Source organism: Gopherus flavomarginatus, chromosome 7, assembly GCF_025201925.1.
Source record: "Gopherus flavomarginatus isolate rGopFla2 chromosome 7, rGopFla2.mat.asm, whole genome shotgun sequence".
Taxonomy (NCBI): domain Eukaryota; kingdom Metazoa; phylum Chordata; order Testudines; family Testudinidae; genus Gopherus; species Gopherus flavomarginatus.
In genome coordinates, this window is record NC_066623.1 from 33116238 (window position 1) to 33141947 (window position 25710).

A 25710-nucleotide genomic window follows, 5' to 3' on the forward strand; every position below is an offset into this window, starting at 1 on the left:
TCTAACTCAACAGATTTTTCTCTCTGTGTGTATTTAGAGCCAGATCTATTGACTGTAGTGACAAAAATAGGGCTTTTCTTCCTTTTTAATGAAGCTGGCATGGCAGAACCAGCACAGCTATTGGAGCTGAAGCTGGGATTCTTCCTTGTGCATTATCATAATTGTTTACTGTGTTCCAATTACAGACCCAATCACTCACACTTGTGTAAGCCCTTTGGCAGTGGTGGAACCTACCCAGGTGTCAGTGAGCGCATCATTTGAAGACAGTGGTATTGTGCAGGTTTAAATCAGGACAGAATTGAGCCTGCAAGAGCTTTTATTACTGAGAATGATACATGAGAAGAAAGAAACCTCATTTCTTTGTCCGCACCTAGGTAGAACTTTACTCGGAGCACCTGATCCTGCAGCCTTTATCCACATGACCACCAATGGAGTCAAGCCACAGTTGACTATTTCTGTGTGATGCTCTCTTTGGCAGGCTTGGTTTGTTGTCTTCGTAGGCAAGATGCTGTATCTGTTTTATGGTCTATTGTCTCTCTTTTTTCATCAGATGTTCCTTGCCGAGGAGAATGTGGATTTTCGGATACACGTGGAGAATCAGACACGAGCAAGGGACGATGTGAGCAGGAAGCAGCTTAGACTCTACCAGCTGTACAGCAGGACGAGTGGGAAACACATCCAAGTTCTAGGCAGGAGAATCAGTGCTAAGGGGGAAGATGGAGACAAATATGGTAAGAATATTAACCGTGACCCATCCAGGACCAGTACAAAGGCCTGAAATGAATATGTTTGGGGAGAACAAGTGGAAAAATGGGTCACAGCCTTGCACTAGAATGGGCTTCCTGTATCTTAGCTTATGCATCAGAAAAATGAAGCTGTGAAATTGAATTAGAAAAGCTGTTTGTTCCTGAAACCATTTGAGATGTCCTTGGCAAAGATGCTTCCAGTCAACTTGATGGAGACCCCTCACTAGCAGGGATTAAGAATTGGATACTGTAAGGTACTGAGTGCTGCTCCCAACTCCCACTCAAATAAATTGGAGTCAAGAGAAATTTCAGCATCTTGCAGGATGAGATCCAGGGAATCAAAGGGCCCATCATTCTAGTTTCCTGTGAGTGCACCACTCAGTCTAGCAAAACACACAACTGCATCCTATCGAAAGGAAAATCGAAACATTTTATGAAACTTCATCTGTGTAATCCTATTTCTTTCTCTTTTCTGAACATTGCATGTTGTGCCTCATTGACTGTTGCCCTCTGGTTTGGCTCGTTGGTTGATATGTCACTGCAGAGATTCATGAACGTATATTGCCTCTGACTGTGTATATTATATGTACGAGCATTGGGATGTGGGTGAAGGGGGAACTTGTTTGAAAATAATTCTCTCTCTCTCAGGGAACTGCAGACATTAACATGCAGTACATGGCTGGCATAGAGGTGTGCCACACAGGGACGGCCTCTGCCAGTGTGCAAGGAGCATATAAAGCAGGGCAGGATAAGGCCTGTGTGCCACTGGAGAAATAGTTCAGAAATAGCTGATCTTTCTGAAAATGATCCTTCTGGTATTGCCAAAGCCCTAGTTTGTTCTACATCATGCCCTTTACATAGCTAAGAAAGGCCAGGCGGGTCGGCTTCTAGATGTTGCCTTTGCTTTTCCAACATTTCTAAGTAATATGTCGTGGAGAAGACCATTTGGCTGCTGATTTTAGGCCATTAGGCTGCTTTTGTTGTATATCTGTCCCTCTTGTGCCTGCACAGTCGTCATAAATACTCTTCCTAGGCCCCAGAAGAGAAGGATGGTGAGGTCCCATAGGGAACTATGCAGTGACCAGGAGGTCCAACCCTGGACCTGCACCAAGTGAATGGCAGCACAGAGCCCTGCCTTTTTTGCGGTCCCCCCTGTCATGCGCTGAGGTGCTCCTCCCTCAATGACCTGTTCCAGCCCACCCACCTTGGAAGCCTAGTCCACTCCCAGTTGCTGAAAAGCTCCCTACTACCCTTGTTGTGATCCGTGCCCAGTAGTGACAGCCCTCCCCCGACCCATCTATTCCAGTTGCTAAAACTCTCTTGCATCATCCTAATAACAGGCCTCCCTGACCAGCTGCAAACTCCTCTCATCTCTAGACCAGCTGTGAGGGTTGTGGAAACCTGCTCACCATCACACGTAGCACAGGGACACTCAAAGCATGATAATCCATGTGGCAGCGAGTGGGGCCTTAGATGCAGGATGTAGCCCCTGTGATAATGGAGTGGAGAGATGTCAGGGTCAGGGACATGAAGAATCATCTGTGCAACAGCCAACCCTGACTACCAAGGCAATGGTATAAAATGAATTATTTTCCAGAAATGCCCCCAGAGGCTTTGTTAAGGCGTCACCTCTGATCAGGACCAGGGATAGACCCAACACAGGACACTAGATCTGAATGCTCCTGAACTTTGGATCCAGATCTGAAAGTTGTTGGTTAGATGTATCTCTAACACAGAGTTTGGAGGGCATCTTTCTCTCACACCCATTGGTTGACCCTTCTTCTCCACATCCTCTCTTCTTCCTCCTTTGGAGTATAATTTTCATCATTTCTGAATCTGGCCCACTCAGTCAGAGTCAGGATTAGATTTGGGGAATCCCTGATTCCCAATCCCATGCTCGTTCCTCTAGAGCTTGGTGCCTGTCTTGGCAATAACATTGGCAATGGATGTAAAAGAGAGTCACAGTGTTGCAGGGAGAGTGGGAATCCGTCTGAGAAGTTGCAACAAAGGAAAAGATGCCCGAGCGTATGAAATAGCTCCAAAGGCTGCTGCTGCGGGCACAAGTTTAGAGAAGGAGAAGGAAGTGTGTGGGAATCACAACTGAAACAAAGTATAATATGGTGTGTTTTCCACAGGCGCCTCTGAACCCTGAAGTATCGCTTCAGAGAGGATGCAGGCTGGTGGGTAGATGGGGGCAGCCTTCCCTAACCTAGGAGTTTGAACCCTTTCATCTGCCTCTCCCAGATGACATTCGAACTCCCCAGTTGCTGTCTCACTCTTTAGATGGGAGAGTGGTTTAGGGCTTAGTCTTCAAGCAAAGAGATGACCTTTTTTTCTGAATATCCAACATCCAAATAATTCATTACAAGGATGGAGAGGGGGGTTTTATTTGGGTTTTCAGGGAAGGGAGAGTTGGCTGATTTATTGCAGGCCTTACTGACTTGTGCAAACTTTCCTTGCCTCTTGGCTAAAGAGAATGCACAGAAATGGAGTCAGAATGAGGTCCCAGGCAGTGCTGTGGTGGTTTCAGAGCTCATAGACTCGGTGATCACTACAGCACAATTTCATGCAGCTTCAAATCAGTAAAATAATAAACTATAATGTGTATTAGACACCTGCTGTAGGAAGAAACCAAGATCTAAATGGAGGAAGTATGGCAGCCCAGCCACCTGATATGGATGTGGATATACCATTTGTAAGGACAAATACAAGTTTTGAAGTCCATAAAATAGCTAATGTAATAATCTGGGGATTCAATTTTGGGTTTGTGCAAAGCCGCCTTAGATCTGAGGCCAGGATCTGGCCCCATGTGTCTGATTTATTAAACAGAAAATTAAGTCTGTTAATAGAATTAATTGAGTCTGTTTTATCCTTTTAGTCAGATGGCTTTTATCCCTTCTCAAACATATGAAAATCCATTTGAACAGCTAAGTCAATTATCAGACTAAATTAAATCTAATAACAATGCCTACTGCTTTCAGAAACACTAATTAATCTAAATATACTTACCTATCTCACTAGGGGGGTGGTGAGGCTTAATTGCTGTTCCTAAAATGCTCTGATATCCTCAGATAAAAGGCGATATATATATATGCAAAAATACTGTCTCTTAACCCACCAGAAATTAATGAAAAGACTGACAATCTATTTACAGATTACATGTTTATTTTGGATCCTTTAATCTATTCTGATGTAGTTTGCTCTGGCCCAGAAAAAACAGTATTCTTGTTACAAACTTATTACTACTTTACCAGGTGTCTAAGTGGTTCTTTTCATTCAGAAAATGAAATGGGCTGGAAGCGGGTGGGGGGAGGGAAGAAGGGCTTGGAACCTTTATATTCTATCTCAGATAAATGGTACAGATAGGCAAGATAGAGATCAGTGACCTGAAACACTAGAGCCTTTCATTTATTTTCATTTCACAAAAGGCAGAAGACATTCTATACTGTTTGTTCACTATCTTTGTGTTCGGTTCACTTGGCTGGATGTAGCTCTCTAGGATGGGTGAAGGCACTTTGGCTCATTTGTACTTCACAGCTGTGTGGTTTTGTTTTAAAGTATATTTGTCACAGTCTGCGGTTGTACCGGAGGGTGTGTGTGTGTGTGTGTGTGTGTTTAAAGTTATATCCAGGACAAGTGATTTCCCTGCCCTCCACTGTTGTGTGACATGTTTTGCACCAGTTGACCCCTTGGCTGGTGTGTTCCTTCCCAGAGATGGCAGTATTTCAGTGATGGGTGACTTATGGCCGGATCAAGACCTTGCACCACTTAAGCCATAAAAATAGAGGCTTAAGTGAGACCTTGTGCTGGCCCTCTGTCCTGGGATTAATTTTACCCATAGTGAGTAAATTGCTTTGGAATTCTTACGGATGGAATGTGTTATATGTAGGTTTATTAATATAATTTGTTATTAGAGGCTATTCTTCTCTAAAGCACAATCGTGCCAGTATTGCACTCCCCAACACTCTAGTTTACGGACTAGCCCCAAACACTATTGTAATCTTCTTTATAATTGGGGACAGCACCAGAAGTGAGGAGCCCCCCATCCTAAACTCTCTTTCAGTTTCCAAGCCCTTCACCTTTAGACTTCCAGCCTCTCTGAGGACCTGATCCCAAGCCCTTTAAAGTCCATTGAAAGACTCTTACTGACCTCCTTGGGTTTTGGATCAAGCTCTAGTTGCCTGTGAGAAAAGATGGGCAATACATTGTTCACAGAATATTAACAAGTCTGGGCCCTGGCAGATCCTCGTGGGAAGCAAATTCCAGAGACAAGGAGAACACCTTGTGTCAGTAGCTCCCCCTGCTTATCAAGGAGGATCATCTCCAGTGTCTCCACTCACATCAGCTATGGCATTATGACCCAGGGAGAGAGTCAGTCTCTCCAGTAGTCAGGTCTTGAACCTTAAAGATTAAATCTGGCACTGGTATACCACCTGGAAACTTATGGGGAGCCAGAGCAGCTCTGAGTATTGGTGCTATATCCCCTGTGTGATGGACCACTCAGCTGAGATCACTGCATTCAGTACTAGCTTGAGCTTCCAGTTGGTGCCGATGTACAAGCCAATGTAGAGCATTTTATAGCAGTATAGACATCAGACACAATCCTTCCCTGCTGGAGACTTCACTTGTGGAGTAGGTGGGCTCAGTGGTGGGGGGTGGGAAGGATGCGGAAAGTAGTAGTATAGTAAAATAGCATCTTGTAATTGCTGAATTCCTTCTTAGGTTTCAGCCAGCCTGTGCTTTCTGAAATTACCGAGCTAATGTAGCAGTTCTTTGGGCTTAGCAGGCTGACAGCTAGCCTAGAACTCTCTCAACTCATTTCACTAATGACTCCCATTTGTTCTCTCTCAAAGCCTGGAAACAATGCAAAATACCAGGGCCATTGTTCCATGTCTAGCAAGTCATTCCCTCCCCTCCGTATCCCTGGCACCTTAAAGGCAAGTTGCCTTGGGAAAACCCATTAACCCTTTCCCTTCCTACTGTAGTTTATACTGAGAGTGGTTCCCTTGGGAAGGGGAGGAAGGAAAACAAACCCCCTTTCAGTGCCCGGAAGGCACAGAGTAAAAGTGTTTACCTGTAAGCAAGGGGAGATATCCCAAGCAGTTACTGTGGCTAGTTAAACATAGACATCTTTCCACAAGCATCAGTTACAAGCATGACATTTAGAATCTGCTTTTTTCCCCAGGTATATGTAAAAGGACCTGTCTATCACAGTACAGATCCTCAGATACTCTGAATGAATTGTGATTTGCTCTGTAATTTATTCAGTCAAAACATCAGGATGGCTGTTTCCTATTTAAACTACGTATTGCTGCCCCCAGTCTCTTGCCGTTACAGTTTTGACACGACAACAAGACAAATAATTTTTCAAAAAGACCTTTTATCTTCTAAATCATTTATTTTCACTTACTTGGCCTGGGGGCAGAGCTGACCTCAGTGTAGCGATGATCACTCACCATGGCAGCTGTACAGTCATACAGGGCTGTGTGATTGGGCTAAGCCAGGGACGCCTTCGCTGTCCAGCTGCTGTGTTGTCTCCCTCCCATACCCCCCAACATCTCCTTCTCATTCTCTGTGTGTGATTGTCTCCCCTTCTAATTTGGGTGGAGCAGGCGTCCAGTGGCAAAGTTTTCCTTTGAAAGCAGGCAAGGGTACGCCAGGAGTGACAGAGCAGCTGGATGAATTAGAAACATTGTGAGCAGACTGGCTGCTGTGTTGAACCACTAATAGTAACTCTGTAGCTAAGCCTCCCAGGGTTATGTGGGCTATGAGAGAGCTGGGTGATAGTCACCTTAGATTCTATTCTGGAAGGTTCAGCAACCATTTGAAATATATTGTAATTGTCTTAGTTGAGCCATCTGTACATTTAAGGGGCGTGTGTATGCAGGTGTATGCATGTGTTTGCTGTGATCTGGATTTGTGGTGGGAGCTCTGCTCAAGAAAGATGAGGAATAAAAAAACAAAACCAAGGCTATGAAAATCTGTTTCAGCCAGTGAATTTTCAGCAGGCTCTTGCACATACATCCACAATGTTCGTGACTCCAAAGTCTAGCATACAATGAGTGAACAATGGTTAATTCTATATCTGACCACCCAGATGCAGTCCACCTGTTTTGTGTGCAAATGTAGATGTGAGCCTTGATTTCCCCTCCCCCCCAGCCCAAAAGTGGGTTCCTCACTTCTGAGCTCACCCCGAGAGACCTTAAACAGTCCTGCTTCTCAAAGTGGGGGTGCTGAGCACTTTCTGAAAATCAGTCTCCTTTTAAGGCATCTTTAGTTGGATAGCCAAAAATGGAAGCACACAAAATCACTAGTCACTTTTGAAAATGTAGGCCTTTATGCCTACAGATATATTAGGTCCCCCCAAATAGTGAAAGTGCAGTGTTTAGAGACCCCCCCCCATAGAATTTGGCCTGTAAAGTTTTAACATGGGGAGTGCCAATGAAAGATATTTATTTTCATACAAGTTATTAAAGGGTTTTCCTGTTGATTAACTCTGTGTGTGGGGGTGGGATGGGGGTGGTATAATTCTATACTGTGATTTAAGTGTTCCCATTAGAAATGTAGAATAGGAAATAGGATCCCATCTGTGAGCAATTTAAGAGGAAGTGAGACAATGGAGTCAATTGCTACTCCAGTTTAGATAATCAATACAAATATTATTAGTATAGTGATTTATCTTTCTAGGCGCTTTATGAAAATGTGAATGCCAGACCCTGAAGACAAGGCAATATAATATTATCTGTTCCTGCTTTCCTGTGATTAAGCTTTCCTTCCACACAGCTTGTGAAGCTGCCTTTCTACATGTTCTTCCCTAGCTGTGGTGAAACGTCAGAGAAACAAAATTAGGGTTCTTTCTCTTTTTGCTGATTCTGAGCGGAGGTCTTGGTAGATACCATGTGTTTTGGTACAAAAGTGACTTTATCATTTTATGCAAGAGATGTACAGTGTCAGTCAATTAATGGGAGCCTCCAAAATCTTGGAGACAATCTTTTTCATTGTTTTAAGTTTTGGTATTTTTAGGAACCCAGAAGAGTCATTCTCCAGTATAAAGGCAGAGAGCGCTTAAGTCTTGTTTACTGAGTTCTGGTGAGTCTTTCTACCTAGGTATTTATATCAAGCCTAGAACTGTGGTATCTGAGTGATTTTTCTTTATGCTAAATCATTTGAGACAGTGCAGAATTGAAGTAGGTTCTTGTAATTGCTGGGACATGGCTAAACGTGCCCTGAAAATAGAGCTGGCCAACATTTGTGGAATGAGAAGGTTTTAGCCCCAAAATGGCCTTTTCTTCCAAAAATGATTTTTTTCTAAATAAATGATTGATGTCAACATTTTTTATTTTTATGAAACTTTTAGTGCCTCTTTTTAGAAAAAAGACAGGGTGGGGAGATTTTATATCAAAAATATTACCTAACAGGTTATTGAAATATTCCTTTTACTGGAAACCTGGTCTTCGGTAAATGAAAAATGTCATTGATTATTTGGATAATGGCTGCAATAAAAAAATTCCCGTACAATTTTGCTCAACTTTTTTAAAAAATGAAAAAGTGTTTCAAATCCTTTTGAAATGAAAACAACTTTGAAATTCCAACATTTTTCATGGAAACAAATTTTCATGTTTTAAGAGTGAAAGGATGAGCAGTGGCTAAGATGGTATGTGGGATCCAAGAGTCCAGAGTTTAATTCCCAGCTTTGAAACAGACTTAATGTGTGATCTTGGGCAAGTCACTTACTCTTGCTGTGTCTCAATTCCCCATCTGTACAGTTATCCTCATTGTGAAGATAAATATAAAAAATTATGAGGTAGTCAAATACTCTGGCAATGGGGGACGTGCCATAGTTTAGGTAGAACTAGGTATTTGCTGTTTCTGATGCTGAGAGATCAGTCCTGTTTTTAGGCCATGATAGTAATAATGTCTTATAGTGCCTTTCATTCCATAGAATCTCACAGCATTTAATGTGGGAATCTCCACAGCCACCTCAGCAAATATTTTAACAATGCACAGCAGTTTGGGACAGGAAGTTAAAAAGAATACTTTCCCCTCTTGGAACTGCAAAACAGGTTTACCTAGGCGGAAAGGTAAAAAGCATGAAGTCATTCTCTGTGTCTCTTAAGGGGAGGAATAACCAATGTGTATTTCTTAGAAATTTGGAAGAATCCAAAACGGGAGTTGAAAATATCCCCTCCGTGCCCCCTCCCCATGACTATCTGTGGTTTGACCTAAAGATTGTCCTATAAGCATTCAGCAACTGCTAACTTCACGTCCGTCCAATGCTGGCATTTTCCAGACTGTCTGCCAAGGAGGACACATGTAGGGTGTCTGCAATCTCCAAAGAGTTCCCAAGACATAGAAGACAAATCAGAAACAAAGGGGCTAAAAGGGCCTAGAGAATGAACATTCGTTTCTTGTGGCACATGAAGAGGGTCTGAGGGATGGAAGGAGATGATAGCATGGTCTGCGGCTTGCTCTGTGGGAACATCCATCTAATGATCTACGTCAGCTGTAGGGGGAAAATACGCTCCAGCCATAATGTGTTTTCAGAACTCTTGCACTAGTCAGTGTGTGCTTTGATCCTGACACACAAGCTGATAACCTCTGAACTTGTCTCTAACTGAATGCTCCCAGCTTTGGTTGCAAATGGGTCTCTACTCTGTGTACACTATGGCCCAGATCCTCAAAGGCATTTAGGTGTCTAACTCCATTGAAATCAATGGGAGTTAGGTGCCTGATACGTGACTAATAGATACTCTGTACTACAGTATGTAACTAAGCAGAATCCTCACATAATGCATTAGGGGATGGTGCGACTTAGTTTGCAGAATGGCTGAGTATTGCACTAATCTTCTCCCGGTATCCTTTGCAACTAGGAGACTGGAATTAGTTCAACAAAACTTTCTGCTCCTCTGCATTCCCAGCTGCCAGAAAATAGGGGTACTCTTACCTCTCTAATAAAAAGAGGGTCTACGCTATGGACACATACATATTGTAATGCAGCCCTACCTCCCTGTAATTGTAATGAGCTCAGCTGTGTCAGCCTCAGGATCTTCTTTCAGGAAACAATTCTCAGTACATCACAACTGACTGGGAGTTGTTTTAGCTGAAAGGGGATGGGACCGGGTGGTGCATCATCCTACAGCCTCTTTAGTTCTTTGTCACCTGTCTAGCGGTGTCTGTTCTTGATCTTAGAACTGGGATTGGGCAAAGGAGGTGGAAGGGATGTTGGGCCCCCAAAGTTGTGGATCAGTATTGTGGGTTGATCTAGACAGGAAATTGGCTTAGATGTATGGCCAATGAATATAGCAAATGGGAGGTGAATAAACTTGGGATCCAGGCTTCAAGATGGCATGGTTGTGTTTTGTTTTGTCTTTAATGGCTTTCAGGAATGGATGGGAGAGAAAATCGGCAGCAGCTGGAGAAGAGTTAGGGTGGGGAAGCTGAAGGAGCAGGTGAGAATCAGCCAGACCTGCCTGTGATCCTATTGAAGATTGGAGAGTAGGTGAGGAACCCTGAGCACGGCAAAGCTGGGGGAATGGCTAAGTGTAGCACTGGAAGCATGCACAGATAAAGGTTAGGAATGATATCAAGATATAAAAAAGCCTTCCTTCTTGGCAGTGCGTTTGCTTGTGCACCAGTGGCATTGTGAGACCTGTATTGTGCTGTGGTTCTCACTCCTGAAATACGGGTGTGAGGGGGTATATTACCATGAGTCACAAAACAGCAGACACTGATATACTGGTCTTGTACTGTCTATACACAGAGTCTGGGAAATGTTCCAAAAGATTCCATTTACCGCAACCTACACTGCAACCCAGACCTCCACTTACTTAAAGAAAAGGGTTTCAAAATAGTTGTGATGAATTATGAAGCAATTCAGAGGCATTTTTAATTCTTAGTTTAAAACAATGTATCCACCTATAGGCAGTCGGTCAGATCCTCAGCTACTGTGATCGGCCTGGTTCCATTGACTCCAGTGGATCTGTACCAGTTTACACCAGATGAGACTCTCGCCCAAGCTTTCTTTGCCTATGAAACCATAGTTCTAACAGTAACAGTGGTGTGGCAGCTCCAAAGAGGAGCATGTGCGAGTTAAAGGCCTTTGGATGCACTTTTTATCACAACTGAGGTCTGGTTCTCCTCCGACCTCCACCAGTGAAACTTCATTGACTTCAGTGGTGCAGCTCCTGATTTACATCCATGTGGGTGAGAGAAGAGTCAGGCCCTGAGTGCCTGATAGCAGTGATACTTCTTGTATCTTACACCTTCAATAAGACCTTGCATTTCAGACCATATTAGCCAGTGGGAAGCAAAGTAACACTATTACATTTTGACCTGTGGTATAACTCATTGTAGTGGGGTTGCTGTGATTTAGTGCTGGCTTTTAGTCGCCCAGTGACATCTGATCAGGAGTTGCCTTTATTTTATTTGCTTCTCCATCTACATTTTTAATTGATTTTTACAGGTTACATTTTCACTGGTGACCCGTTAGCAGGCAGCTAGCCAAAAACATATTGATTTTACACCTATTAATTTGGGGATACTGACAATGAAATCTAAAAGCCTTGTAGCCCCTAGGAAAATCAATCCAACTGGGAGAGGGGCATGGCACTGGGAGGTAATTGTGCTTATTTCTCTAGTTGCCTGCCTTGTATGTTATACTTGTCACCCTGAAGCACTAAAAGCTTTGCCATTACTTGTCAACAAATAAACTACAAATAAACTAATACAGTCTGTTTATAAGCCTCTGTAGTGGGAAAATGTTCATTTTCTGGCCTTCAAATCTTGCTCAGTAGTTTTTATGGCATTTTATTAGGAAATCTGGCCAAGTCATGGTGGCACAGGGTGTGATCTCTGACCGACATAGCTGTGTTGGCAAAAGTCCCCCAGGTAGATGCAGTTAGCCCGGCAAACTGAGTTTTTGCCAGGATGGTTTATGTTGATTGTGGGTGACGGGATAACCTATGCCAGCAAAAAATGCAGTTTTGCTGGTATAAGAAGGCATTTCTTGTATCCTCACTGAGAGTACTTTGCCGGTTTTGTATACCTGTATACTAGTATAGAGTACTGGCCAAGCGCTCCCACTGTAGACCGCTGTCCTCGGCCTCTGGAATGGAAATCTTTAGCTTGTACTTAAATAGACCTTGTTCTAGCATAGGGCCCAAGCCTGCTGCTTTTGCTCACATGAGTAACTCTGTTGACTTCAAGCTCTAAGGAGCTGATGCCAATTTATGAACTGTTTTGTTGATATTGTCTGGGATTTTGTTTTGTCTTTTTTTTTTTTATTACCAGAGGTGCCTTTCCCCCAAAGCAAGACTTCATCAGCTCCTCCCTGTGGGCTCTACTTGGAGGAAACAGTTTTAAGCTGTGGCAGAAGGTCTGTAGGAGCTTCTCTGGAGAGGTTTTCCTAAGCAAGTGCCACTCACCACCCAGCACTGTCCACCTTGTTGCTTCTCCACCTAACCTTGAATCTCTTCTTTCATCTTAAAGCCCTTTGCAGTGAGGGCTGGACACACTACCACTTATGTTGGTATAACCGATGTCGCTCACAGGTGTGAATAAGCCACCTCCCTGAACAACATAAGTTACACTGACCTAAGTGCCAGTGTGGACAGCATTATATCAGTGGGAGAGCTTCTCCCACTGACCTAGCTGCTGCCTCTCACAGAGGTGGTTTCGTTGTGCCGATAGGAAAGAGCTCTCTCCTATCAGCATAGAGTGTCTTCACCAGATGTGCTACAACTGTGCCACTTGCAGTGTAGACTAGCCCCGAATGAGAAATCTGTGAGGTCTCGCAACATCTTGTGAGGTGGGTAGGGCTGTGTGTTCAGGCTTCAGAGGCCTCCGAATAAATATGAAAATCTTGTTTATATGCGTTTGTTCTTTCTGGACTATATTTTTCCTCAGAGGTTGAAATAATGAGTTTCTGGTCTTAGATATTTCCACCAACTAGGAAGTGCAATACCATGAGAAGGTCAGCTCTCATGTTCTCTTGGTCCACACGTAGCCCCCAGAAGCATAGAACGTGAAAATCATAGACCGATACTTGAAGAAAACAATTGCAAACCTAATTTAGACTGCAAGCTGTAGAAGGAAGGGACTTAGTCACCTTCCTTGTCTGTAAAACAGTTAGTGTAGCATATCAGTGTATGCTGATCTATAAGAATACCTGCATGCACCCATACCGAGAGCTATGTAGGTAGGTATCAGTATCCCATTTTACTGATGGCTATAGACTGAGATCCAACAGGAGAAGTGTCTGCATGAGAATGTTGGGAAGGAATAGACTTAAGCTAAATCAATATAGCACTCTTTAACCAATACAAAGGAGCAGCAACTTTCTTGTGTAGACAAGACACAGTCATATAGTTGTGGCCATACTGCCTCAGCGTGATGCTTTGCTCCCTCTAGTGGTGACTAGGCCAACTAGAGTTTGATGAGCCTGCTACAGCCTGCTCTAACAGAGGGGAATCTTTTAGCTCAGGCAGCAGAGGTTCATGTGTTAAGATTGAGAGGTCCCAGGTTTGATCCCGACTGCTGCTATGCCCCCTCCATTCCCCTGTGGTATTGGTGCTTCATAGTTATTGGCAGAGCTGGAAATAAGGCTGAGGACTCCCATTCCCCTTTTAACCACCGTGATCCAGTGTCTGTTTTCCACTTCTGACTACTATAAACCTAGGATTCTATTGTCATAAATTCTCAGCAATACTGTTCCTGCTCCCACTGAAGTCAATGGTGAAACTTTGGCTGACTTAATTGGGGCCACTAGTAGCACCACTATGTTGATCTGTTCTTTTTTTGCACCGGTTTGTAACTTCCTACCGATTGTGTATTTTGTAAAAATAGAGGAAAAAAGGGAAAATTCTCCACTTTCTGCACATCTCTGCTGAACATTTTGCCTTTTGCCTGAGCGTGGGGTGTGCATTCAAGTCGGTGGAAGCTCTTCATGGAAAATGAGCATATAGTCTGTAGTATAGACCAGTAGGGATAAAAGGTCAGCAAGGTGGATTAGAGAGACACATTTTACCCACAGGCACAGTGACTGTAATGCTTTATAATCTTCATTCATTCCTCAAGGACTTAACTCTTTTACATGGCCCTTTTGGTGATAGACATTTCTTGGCCTGATTGAAACTCTTAAGATTCCTCCCCAAACTCTCTGGGTTGCCTTAGAATTTCTGCTCTGTCTCCTATTGATTCTGCTCTCTCAGAGCTAACTTTGCAAATGTGACTTTGAGCTACAAACCATCTTCTTGCAGTTTGACCCAGCTAAAACCGATATCTGTCTCTCAGTCTCTCAGCAGGAAGAGACTGAGGGGAGACAGCAAATTTCGGCTCCTGGGGCTAAATTGCTGTGCTCTTTAGCTGCAACCTGCGTTAAACTAATTGACGACTGGCTTTAAATATAACCCCTGATCAATCAGATTCATTGATTTATTTCCCCCCTCCCTCTTACCAAGTGCTAAGCAGTTTCCAGCCTGTCTTCCTCCCCAAGAATTGTAAACCCCATCCACTGTGTAATAAAAAGGATGGGATATTATGACAGCGCTACAATCTTATCAGCACGCAGGGGGAGGAAGGAATCTCCTATATTCATATGAATGTTTGGCAACTAAGAAAAGCCTCACTCAACAACAACAACAAAAGCTGATCCATTTTCTCCGGATGTCTTTGAAAGAGGCTTACCTTAGAGACAGACTAGAGAAAGGCTATTGATTTTGTTTGACCTCCAAACAGACTGCGGTCAGTATGATATTTTCCCTGTTGGAAATGAAGCAGGGCTGTGAATTTCAGTGTCAGCGTTTGTATTGTATCTGTGCTTTGGAGCTTTGGGTTCTTTCTCAATAAATGTCAAGTTGTGAGGAAAAGTAACACTGGAATACTCTGGAGCTACCTTTCCTTCCTCTCTCTTGGCCACATTGTTAGTTAAATTTGACACATGTTGGGACTAGAATAACATTTAGCGGTCCCATCGACTGAGCCCCACTGCAGGTTAGCGGGTTGAGCCATGAACATGAATGACATTTTGTAATTCCCATTTTGCTTTTTCCAGGGCCATGCCAGGCTCCTTTTCAAGCTATTAATTTCTCTTCTGCACCAGTGCTCATTATAATACCTGGTGTTAAGAAAGATCCTGCAGATTTACTGATCAGGAGGATGCAAACCTGCTGCAATCTTTATTTTTCCCTTCAGTGGAGCCTCACTAGCATTGGCCATATGGTAGATCTTGTATATTTTCCTCTCTCTCCTTTGATTATCCCCTTCCTGTATACAATAACAAACTCTCTCAGGAGTACCTCTCTGGTCTTATTAAACTCCCCCTGAGATTCTCTGCCTTTAAATGGGAAAGCCTTCCTAATTTGCACTTAGTGTCCTGCAATTAAACCAAGTATCCTATTTTTACCTCCTGTGGTACAGTGTGAAAATACAGCTAGCACTGTATTTGTTAAAGAATCATATGGCTTCTTGGTAGATCTTTGCCATGAGAAGTTTCTTTAAATCAACATGCTTGTTCCTTGACAACAGCCTATTAAGAGGGAGTGGTTTAGAAGAATGGAAATACATCTTGGACTACAATATTGCAACAGACCATTAAGTGAAGGTTTTGGTCAACAAAACATTTAGACTTAAAGAGCAGGGGCATTTTTTTAAAGTCAAAAACTCTCAAATGTCAGTTTCAAATTCTCCTTAGACTCTCTTTGAGATGAGGTATATTAATCTACAGGTCTAACTGAACTGAGTCCTTCCCTATGTTATCTCCCCAACAATAATGCCTTATACATGTTATGTTTTTGCTACTTTCCCCAACTCTATGGCAACAGTGACATGCATAAGTTTGCTGATTTCAGCATGGGACACAGATCAAAGAATAGCCAAGTAAACAGTGCAGATTGAGTCAGGGTGTTGGTAGAGGGTTTGTGATAGTCAAGCTTCCCCATCCTGAGGACCCCTGTTGGTACTAGCACATGAAGTTTCTAATTGCAGCACATGCCTCAGTTCCAGTCCAAGTGGACAGCAGTTCAAATCAGCTCCAAAACCTATCCTGTCTCATTCAGAAAAATGAGTAGTCTGCATTGTCAGCGCTCAAATGCACATTTGAACTACCTTTTAGGTCAGGGTGAAGGTCGCTGATATGAAAGTGTAAGACAGCCTGCATTGTGACTGCCTGCAGCCTATGTGGTCTGCTGACAATTATATATCGGTTTCCAACTGTAGTGCTTAATTTCCCAGAGCGAAATAGCCCTCCACCTCCCTAAAAAATAATGAATGATGGAATACGTATTCAGATAGTGTGAGCCAAGTTGAGCTGAGATTATAGTTAAATACATAACACAGGCTGTAGTGACTCCCAAGAGGAGCGCTTTAAGGGTCCCACAGAATCTTTGTTTTTAGCCTCAAACGAAACTTTTTTTCATACTTCAGAATATTCAGTGACATCAACCTGATTCCTTTGCAAACACCTCCAATAGTTATGGGGAAGAGAGAGCAGGGTTGGCTGTAGCCCTTGCACAAACATACAGGAAAGCAGCCAACAGAGAGAGATTATGAGAGGTGATTGAATAGCTCTTAATAAAAAGAAAAAAAAGTGTGAGCCTGCCCAAAGCTGTGCTGCTTTGCTGGACTGAACAGCATATGCCTTGAGAGATTTCATGCGCTGAGGAGTCAGTTGGGGGTGGCTTCAAGATTCACATACCCAAAACTTGCTTGTGCAATGGTGGAGATTTGGAAATGAACCTCTTTATGTGTACAGATGGGCATTTGTATCTGAAAAGTAGGTGATAGTATATCTAATTACCCAGCGTGCCCATGTAAAATCTCCAGGCACAGTCACCAAGGCCTCTTGGAAATGGGTCCCATATGGTTATATTGTCCTATCAAACAGAACATGGGAAACACAGGCAAATAAACATACGTTTGCTGAAAGTTCACTTCCCCAAGTTGCTCTTCTGAATCCCCACATTATACAGTGCTTGGTAACTGTATTCATTGTCCATTGTCCTTTGTTTACTGATAATACAGTAAAAAGTATCCATCTAGTGGGAGGAATAAGGGAAAAATTTGCAGTCCGACCTTGGCCAAGTCGGTTGACTTGTTCTTTACTCGAGGGTTGTTATGAGATTTCATTAATTAACACACAGAAAACATGCTAAGATCCTTGAATGACAGGGGATGTGTCTGTACAAAGCATTATTATGAGGTCCTCTAAAGCACCAATACAGAATGTTACTATATTGCAATAGCTTTCACAAGACATCCCCAGTACATCAGAATGGAAAATCCTGGGAATAAGATGTTCTTTTCTTTCATTTCTAAATTGGAGACTGAGCAAGTGAAAAGCCTAGATGTTCTTGTGTATTAAATGCTCATAAGCCATTTCTATAAGCTGGGTACCAAAGTCCCTTTGATTCTCAGAGGTAATTGTACTTTTTAATTAGCCGAAAAAATCCTCAGCCTAGGATCTTGCTATATAAATTATAATTAACCCCTTGGCACTGGAAGTTGAGATTTCCTGCCCCGAAGCACTAATGCAAAAAGCATTAGCAGCACTTAACGTCAAGCACTCTAGACCACCAGTGCCAAAGGGTCATTTTGCTACCCAATAAATACTGCTTGCACTTGGAAGTCCAGTAAAATGGCAAAGAAGCTGTGGAAACTTGAGGGAATTGCGGAAGATGGGATTTGAGGATGTTTGACCTGCTGCTTTGAGAGCTGCAAATGCCACAGCAGGAAGGACAACATTGAAAAACCTGGTGAGGAGATGAGAGCAAGGAGAGCGACGTGTCACGGAGAGTGGTTTTTGTTAGCGGACATGGCTGGTTGACTCGCCTTGAGAATGGCCCTGGGAATGCACAATTCATACACCTAGAGTGAAATAATTGTCTGTTGCCAAGATGGAGAAATTGCCAGACACACTTGGCTGTGCCTATTGTATACAGAGCAAACTAGCAGCAGGGGTTTGGCCACCCACTGTTCTCATTCACTGGCATCCTGTCTTTCTGTCTCCTGTTCATCCTTGCACATTTGGGGATGAATTTTAACTCTTCAAATGGGAGGGGGCCTGAAGCAGAACACCAGGTCTGAGGGATTGTGATAAACACCCCAAAAATTCTCTGAAACCTCGAGTCTCCAGTTATAACTCTCCCTTCTGTCTCCATGCCATCCCCACCCCCAAACAACCTTCGCTCATTGCTCACTAAAAACCTTTCTTGGAGAAGCGAAAGGCCTGGTGGTCTGCTGCTCTCTCTCTTTGGTGAGTCTTCTACTGATTTAGGATGAACTGATGGCCAGTTCACTCTTCTTTCAGCATCCCAGTCTCCTCTTCAGGAGCCCACAGTGAAGGTTGTGGTTGCTTCTTCTTTCTAATTAACTGGTTCATCTGCTTCCCCTGAACTTTGAGGTGGTGAAGTTATTCTTCACTCCCCCCACAAAAGCTCTTGTATAGTGCTGTTGACATAGATTGCCTGCCGTGTTCCATCTCAGAAACAATTTCATTTCAGCATTGGCTAAAGTGATTTTGGTGTAGATACTCTGTAAACCATGTAGGGTTCCTAGAGGAATGCATTAAAAATATACAGACTTATTCTATAAGGACTCACTGTTGCTCCATCCTCTGCAGGTTCAGAAGATCATGACCCAGTTGAACCTGTGCAGTTCCATTGTGTTAAAGGCAGAGTGGGATGTGAGGACAGTTAAGTGCAGGTGGTCCACCTACTCACCATAGACTCCATCATGGGGGTGCATTAGGGAAGATCTGTAGCTGTGAAAATCACCAACCATTTGACCCTGCAGAAGTCACCAGTCACCAGCAGCAATAGCAGTTGTGAAGTGTCTCCACTGCTGTTGCATGGCCTGGAAGGAGGATTCCTTCCCCCTGCTCTTGTGGAGAAGTCCAGTGAACAGCCCTGCTCCTTGGAATTGCAAACTAGGTCAGAGATTTGGCTGTCAGGGCTGCATTTTTAAAATACAACTCGCCTATTTATAAAACCTCCTTGGGATGGGGAAGAGACACACAGAGGTGAGCTGAAAGGCATGAGGGGAGTTCTGGAGCAGAGAACCTCCCACGCTACAGCCACACTGTTTGCCAGTGGGCCCCAGATGTGCACAATATGAGCAGGTGAAAATGTGATCACGACTCTGTCTATAATGCATTTCACCCCACAGTGCACTCACACATCTGTTACAGAGATATTTTTACACTGGTAGCCTCAGCCTCATTTCAGCTGCTGAGGGTATCTCCACTCCTCTCTGCTTAAAGATCACAACAAGGGATAAAATAACCGGGGATAATGAGGTGGCACAATAAAGGAGGAGAGGCCTGCTCTGGGCCAGTACAGCAATGAGTGCTGGAGAAGGCATGTATTTCTGAAGTTGCTTTTTAAAGTGAATTATCTGCTGGTGAAAGGTTCTGGGTTGAGAGCCCTGGAGTCTGAAAGAACTGTTTATCCATGGAAAGACAGGCATAGCGTGGGCCTCGGCATTGCCAGCTTCTCACACTCTGTCTCCCGTTAGTGTGTCTTCCCTTGCTTAGAGGATAATTCCCTCTACCAGGACTCATTTCAGTTCACTTGCAACCTCCAAAAGGTCACCTTAGCACCAAACTTTTGCCTAGCAAAAGATCAAGAAGCATAAAAAATAATAAAACATCAATATTTAGTCAAATGAAAGGGCCACATTTTGCTCTAACTTGCTGCCCATGCAATTGAATTGGCTTCAGATGGGTCACATGGTGTGTAAATCAGGGCAGAATTTGGGCCTTTCTTGAAAAATCCTTCACCTACAGGTGTCAAGTAGAGCTGAGCCCAAATCAAAACCCTGATCCAATCCCCAACCCGCCACCTAGAATGTCATGGAAGTTCAGAGGTGAAGGCAGATCTTCTCTGGTTTTGGTGCCTTGGCCCATCTCTAGGATAGATAGGATACACAGAAAACAACATACACAGGTATTGTGCTATCAATGTCCAGCATCTAAACCCAAAGAAAGAACCCTGGAGATCACTGAATTCCTTTAAATTTTATAGAGACATTGGTCGTGCCTCGATAGTTAAAGATGGGTTGACTTTTTCACTTAATGGTAGGGATTCACTCTCTGTTATGTATAAAGAATATGGCATATCCTCTGCTAAATTTTAGCATTTATCATCTGAGTACTGAATTAATGTGCTGAGAATCCATAAGATTGAGTTAAAATTAGATTTAAAAGGGGTCCTTTCAGAAATTTAGCATCCTGTATCTGACCTTTTTTGTCCCAGATGATCTCAGTAATGAAGTAACAGATTCTTCAAAATTTCCATACAGTTAAAATTCATCAAAAGACACTCAAACAATCATAACTGTCTTGTAGTGACCCCACAAGGGCAAAAATATGAACAAAATAATGTCTTTAAAAATTAGTGTCCTCTAATGTGGGACCACAGATGCTAAAATGCATTAATTGTAATTGCATGGTTATTGCATAGTGCCAGAGGGCAGAGCTAAGGTTGTTTGGGTGCCTGTTTTTGTTGTTGTTGCTGTTTTTAGTGTACTGAGAGAGAATTTATTTTTACCAGGTGAATAGAATAGAGCAGCTTCCACTAAAATAAGAATTTGATTCAGCTGGAAATACCCATAATATTCCAAACTATGCAAGTCCCTAGAGAAGATGGACCTTATGGACCCTGGCGCTGCAGAGGGAAAACTCCTTGCTCTTCCTTTTCGGCCCTTATCCCCAAAATGAACAGAGGGTACGTTAGAATTTTTTGTCTGAAGATTACTGTAGCATATGTAGCACTTCACCACTTTCACTTATAATCCATTATCCTTTACACGGCAGCAGTGTGAAGGTTAAAGATCAAGGCCGAATATATTTTCGTTTACTTTCACATCCATTTGTCATAACAAAGCCTGTTTTTAATTTTAAAAAGTGAAAAAATCCTCCCCACATTCAACCCAGGCTGCATTAGATTATGTTACTGCCTTTTCTTCTCTGAGTTCCAGAGCCACAAGAATCCTGTTGAAGATACAGTAGCATAGTGCAACTTTCTTTTCAGCATACTTCTCACTTGCTGGGGGAAAAAAAGTTACAATGAGCCTTTTTAAGAAAATGTACAAACACACACATATTCCCATCCATAAAATTAATCATCATAATTTCAACTTTTATTGGAGGGTACAGAGTAATAAAACCTGCTCACCATACAGAGAAAATAACATCTTTTTATATCAGGCACAGCTTGTAGCATGAATCCAACCAATACTTTCAATATGCAACAGATTTTTCAGTGGTTTGAGTATTGGCTTGCTAAACCCAGGGTTGTGAGTTCTATCCTTGAGAGGGCCATTTAGGGATGTGGGGCAAAATCAGTACTTGGTCCTGCTAGTGAAGGTAGGGGACTGGACTCGATGACCTTTCAAGGTCTCTTCCAGTTCTATGAGATAGGTATATCTCCATATATTTATATTAACAGTGGGAACTGGACAGTCTACTTTTTGGAGTATGTAAAGCCATCATGGTGTTGGCAAGCTGAAAGATTTATGTGTTTGCGACTCCTCAGTAAGAGGATATAATGGTGCTAACATCACACCTACTTCATGGCTGGAGATGAGCAGCCAACCACCAAACTTCCAAAGATAGACAGGCAACGTGGTTCAGAGAAAATCTGATCTGACATGAATCACTGGGCAGAACTAAAATCACTTTGAGGAAGAAGATTCGTGAAGGTTACAGAACTGTTGTTCTTGGTTTGTTTATTGTGTATATCAGCATTTCTTGGTCTCGGCTTGGACTGGAAACAAAAGAACCAAAAATACCAAGAAGAACGTTGCTCTCATGGTATTTTTCTACCCCTATGGGGAGCAAGAAGTGCTAATGAGATTTCCAGCCCAAGAGGTTCAAATAGCTTGCATAAGGTTCTACCAAGCATTTGGGCCCAAATTTTAAGGTCCTTATTTACTGGTCTTCACTGAGTCAATGGGCATGTGCGTGAGCAAGGACATTAGTTTTAAGTGCTTATTCAAGCATAATAAGATTTCTGAACCTTTTGAGGCTCATCCATCACTACTTCCAGACTCTGAAGCTGGCTGCTTTTCAATCAGTTTTCCTGCCTCTGTAGAAATACTGTCCATTTGAGTAGTGTGTGGAGAAGCACGATGCCCTGTTGAGATGGAGGAATTTCAGTTTCTAAATCTCACGTTTCACTTTCCAGGCCTGCTTCTTAGTCACAGGACAGTTGGAGGTGCTAAAGCTCAATCCAGAGATTGATTGTCCCTACTTGCCACACCAATAGATTTTTACAGCGTGTGGCCTATCACCTCACTGCCATTCTACTGGATCTTGCTGAAATAAGTGTGTTTAGAATTTTGACACCTGTCTGATATATTTTTACTTTAGCTGATGGTGAATTAGGTACAAAACACCTGCATGGTTGCAGGGCTGATTCTTTACTTACTGGCCCCATTATTATGCATGTATACCTATGCAAAATGGGTGCAAAAGGCTATCCACTCATAATGGCAATGTTTTGCATTCACTTTGCACATGAGTAAATGGGTCTGGGGGCTCAAGTCAGTGGACAATCAGGCTTGTAGCAAGTGGCTTATAGCTTGAGCATTATCCTCAAAAAATCGCTTTTAAAATTGGACCAAATCTGAAGGACCTTACTTAGTTATTATTCTATCCTTGCTTTGGTTAAATTAATGAGAATTTTGCTCAAGTATGGCCTGATTAAGGGCTCCAGGTTTTAGCCTATCCTATTTAAGTTCTTCAGAAGCACTGGTGAATAGTGATAGCTCAATGGATGGGTGTGGGGATAGATCATCCGTTTGAAGATCTATGCCATCTTTGGGAAGACCGAGGGGGTGGTTCTGAAAAAGTGTACATCGTTGTTCCGTAATTGTGTAGCTCTTCTCCATATCCCCATGCTGGGCTGAGATGACAGCTCTCTCAGGGAAAACTGAGCCAGATGCATCCCTGGTCTAAGACCATTGACATCCAGTAGAGATACAAGTCAAGTTCATCCCTTGAGTATGTTCTGATGTCCTTGGTGCTGACATTTGCATTCTTGTGCTTGTGTCCCTTTATGTTTGAGCCCAAGTAGGAGAGAACATGTTTGGGGTTGAAGAACATACTGGTGTGACAGATATTCGTCATAGCACTTACTGCATGACTGCAAAGTGCTCCAGTACTATGGTGAAGAGGGTGGTATAAGAACCTGAATAAAATAGAATGGAAAGTCCCATGGTAGAGATAATAGCATGTCTTGACACACTCCTCCAGAGAACATCTTGCCTTTGGATGAGACCCTTTGAAGACAAATCTTTGTAAAATATGGTCAGTGGTTTTCCCTGAGATGAGCTTAGCACAGTTCTTATTGGCTTGTTCAGAGGGAAGGTACCTGTTTAATTCATCTGGGAGAGTTGCTGCCTCTGATCTCCACTGAAGCCAATGAGATGCATTACTTGTGTGTGAAAGTGTGTGCGGAATTGGGCTCTGACTTGATAAACTCCCACACAAAGTATGAAAAAGTAGAACCTCTTACTTTGCATTGGGATTATGGGTTCCTTAGGGCATCTACAAGAAAATCTCATTGAAATCTCATCAGGCCCTTTTTTTCAGGCATTCTACATCTGATTCAGAATTTTAGGGTCACTCCCTTTAAATTCACCCAGATACAGAACTGGACAGTATATTATTGGGTAAAGTCATGATAAAAAATAACAGCAGCCCAAATCTTGGAGTCTGATGCGCATTGTGATTGCTTTTTACCACTGCAGTGGCACAAATCAGCAGGAATGAACCAGTGGATCTGCCCCTGGTTTTCGAATTTAACATATACTCTGTGTTAATCTTAAATTATAAGATTGCTAAATATGGGTGTAGGAAAGGGCTATGCACTCGGTACTTCTCTCACTTGTAGCAGTTTTACACCAGGGTCACTCCATTGACTTCACCAGAGTTACTCCTGATTTGTACTGGAGTAAGTGAGGTGAGAATCAGGTCATATAGGCTTTACCATTCGGGATGATAAATTTTGAGAAATATGCAAATATACAAATACGATTTCAATATGTGCACAGCATAGATTCTCTCACTTGTTCAGGGCCTGCAGGTTTGATTGCACCCCACAGACTTTACATAATGTTGGCATGCTTCCCTCTTCATTATGTCATAAATGTGAAGTGGAGACAGGGTCATTCTATCGTATGTTGCGGTCATGTAATAAGATTCAACTTTTCTTGGGGCAAACTGTGTTTGAACAGATTTCAACTATTCTAAGCATGGTTGTACATATGAATCCTTCCTTAGCAATCCTGGGTTTTTCATCGGAAGATATAGTCTTACAAGAAAATAAATCTTATTTTCTACAGCTGTCACAAGGGAGAGCTAGACATGGTAGATGAGGTTTGTGGAAAGCACACTCCACCTTCACTCTCTGCTTTAGATGAACTGAACTGGAAAGCTGCTCTCCCTTGCAGAAGTTGTGGTCAAAGTCAGACAGCCTCAACCTGAATTTATCCGTAAATCATTTACATTCATTAACTGAAAAGGGTTTTGTGTGTTCTCCTCTAAAAATTGTTTCACTGAATTAGTAATAATTCAAGATGCTAACCAGAAAAATGTGAGATCAGATGTCAGATTCTGGTCCCTATGAGGGACTCTGTTGGTAAAGCCGGTTTAACCTGCCTGCTGAAGACGTGCGTGTGAATCTCTGGGTTGCATAGCTGGCTCCATGTTCCTCTTCCTCATGGCTCCTGATTCAGGGGTTGTGACCAGGGAAAGTAGGCATGGCTGCAGCATCCCTGCGTTCTGGCCAAATCTGCCAGCCCTCTGAAGGACATTGCAGCAGGTAGTACTCAGAGCCACCTTGAAGCTCAAGTTGCGCTCTAGAGTTCATAAATCAGGGAGCTACATTTGCCATCTAATGCAATCCTGGGTTTCAGAAACAGGAGAATCTCAAGTAGGAGTAGAGAGGTTATTTTACCTCTGTATTTGGTACTGATGCAACCATGGCTGGCATCTTTTGTTCAGTTCTGGTGTCCACAGTTCAAGTAGGATGCTGATAAATTGAAGAAGGTTCAGAAAAGAGCTGCAAGAATGATTAAAGGATTGGAAAATGCCTTGCAGCAATAGACTCAAGGAGTTCAATCTATTTAGCTTAACAAAGACAAGGTTAAGGGGTGACTTGATCACAGTCTGTAAGTACCTACATGGGGAGCAAATATTTAATGATGGTCTCCTTCAATCTAACGGAGAAAAGTATAACATGATCCAGTGGCTGGAAGTTGAAATGAGACAAATTTAGACTGAAAATAAAACATATATTTTTAACTGTGAGAGTAGTTAGTCATTGGAACAATTTACCAAGGGTCATGGTGGATTCTCCATCACTGGCACTTTTTAAATCCAAGTGGATGTTTGGATGTTTTTCTAAAAGATCTGCTCCAGGAATTTTTTGGGGGATGTTCTCTGGCCTTTGATGTACAGGAGGTCAGAACAGATGTTCATAATGGTCCCTTCCCAAACCTCAGACATCTGGGTTTGTGGTAATCTTATTCCCATTGAAGTCAATAGTAAAATTGTTGACTTCAGTGAGCAGGTTGAGATCTTTTGTGGGTGCTTAAAGTCAGATCTTGATGAGAAACATATTTGCAAGAAGCCAGTCCCCTCACCTCTGCTTCAACCAACCTTTCCCTCTATATTGCTAAACTTATCTGTATCTCCTTTGCCTTCCCTCAGTGAAACTGGACAGAACCTAAGGTTTTATGATATAGGCAAGCCAAGCCTTGGCCTTTTCCGTTGCCCCCTATGTCTTCATTTTACCTTTCTGGTTCCCATCCTCCCACTCAAGGGAAATATTTGAAAGATAAGTTGGCATATTTTCTACCACCTTCAAATATCTCCCTGACTTAATGTTTTCTTAGCTGGAAGATAGCTTTTCAACATACATACATATACATAATTATAATCCTTTTCACCTAGACATGTGAGGAA

At 42.7% G+C, this 25710-nt stretch overlaps 1 protein-coding gene across 1 annotated transcript in view; it reads left to right on the top strand.

Annotated features, from left to right (window-relative positions):
• FGF18 (fibroblast growth factor 18) overlaps positions 1 to 25710 on the top strand; it is a 110486-nt gene that overhangs the window by 49642 nt on the left and 35134 nt on the right. Inside the window, exon 3 of the mRNA XM_050962857.1 lies at positions 551 to 731. Within this exon, the coding sequence (XP_050818814.1) occupies positions 551 to 731 (181 nt within the window). The remainder of the gene's footprint in view (positions 1 to 550; positions 732 to 25710) is intronic.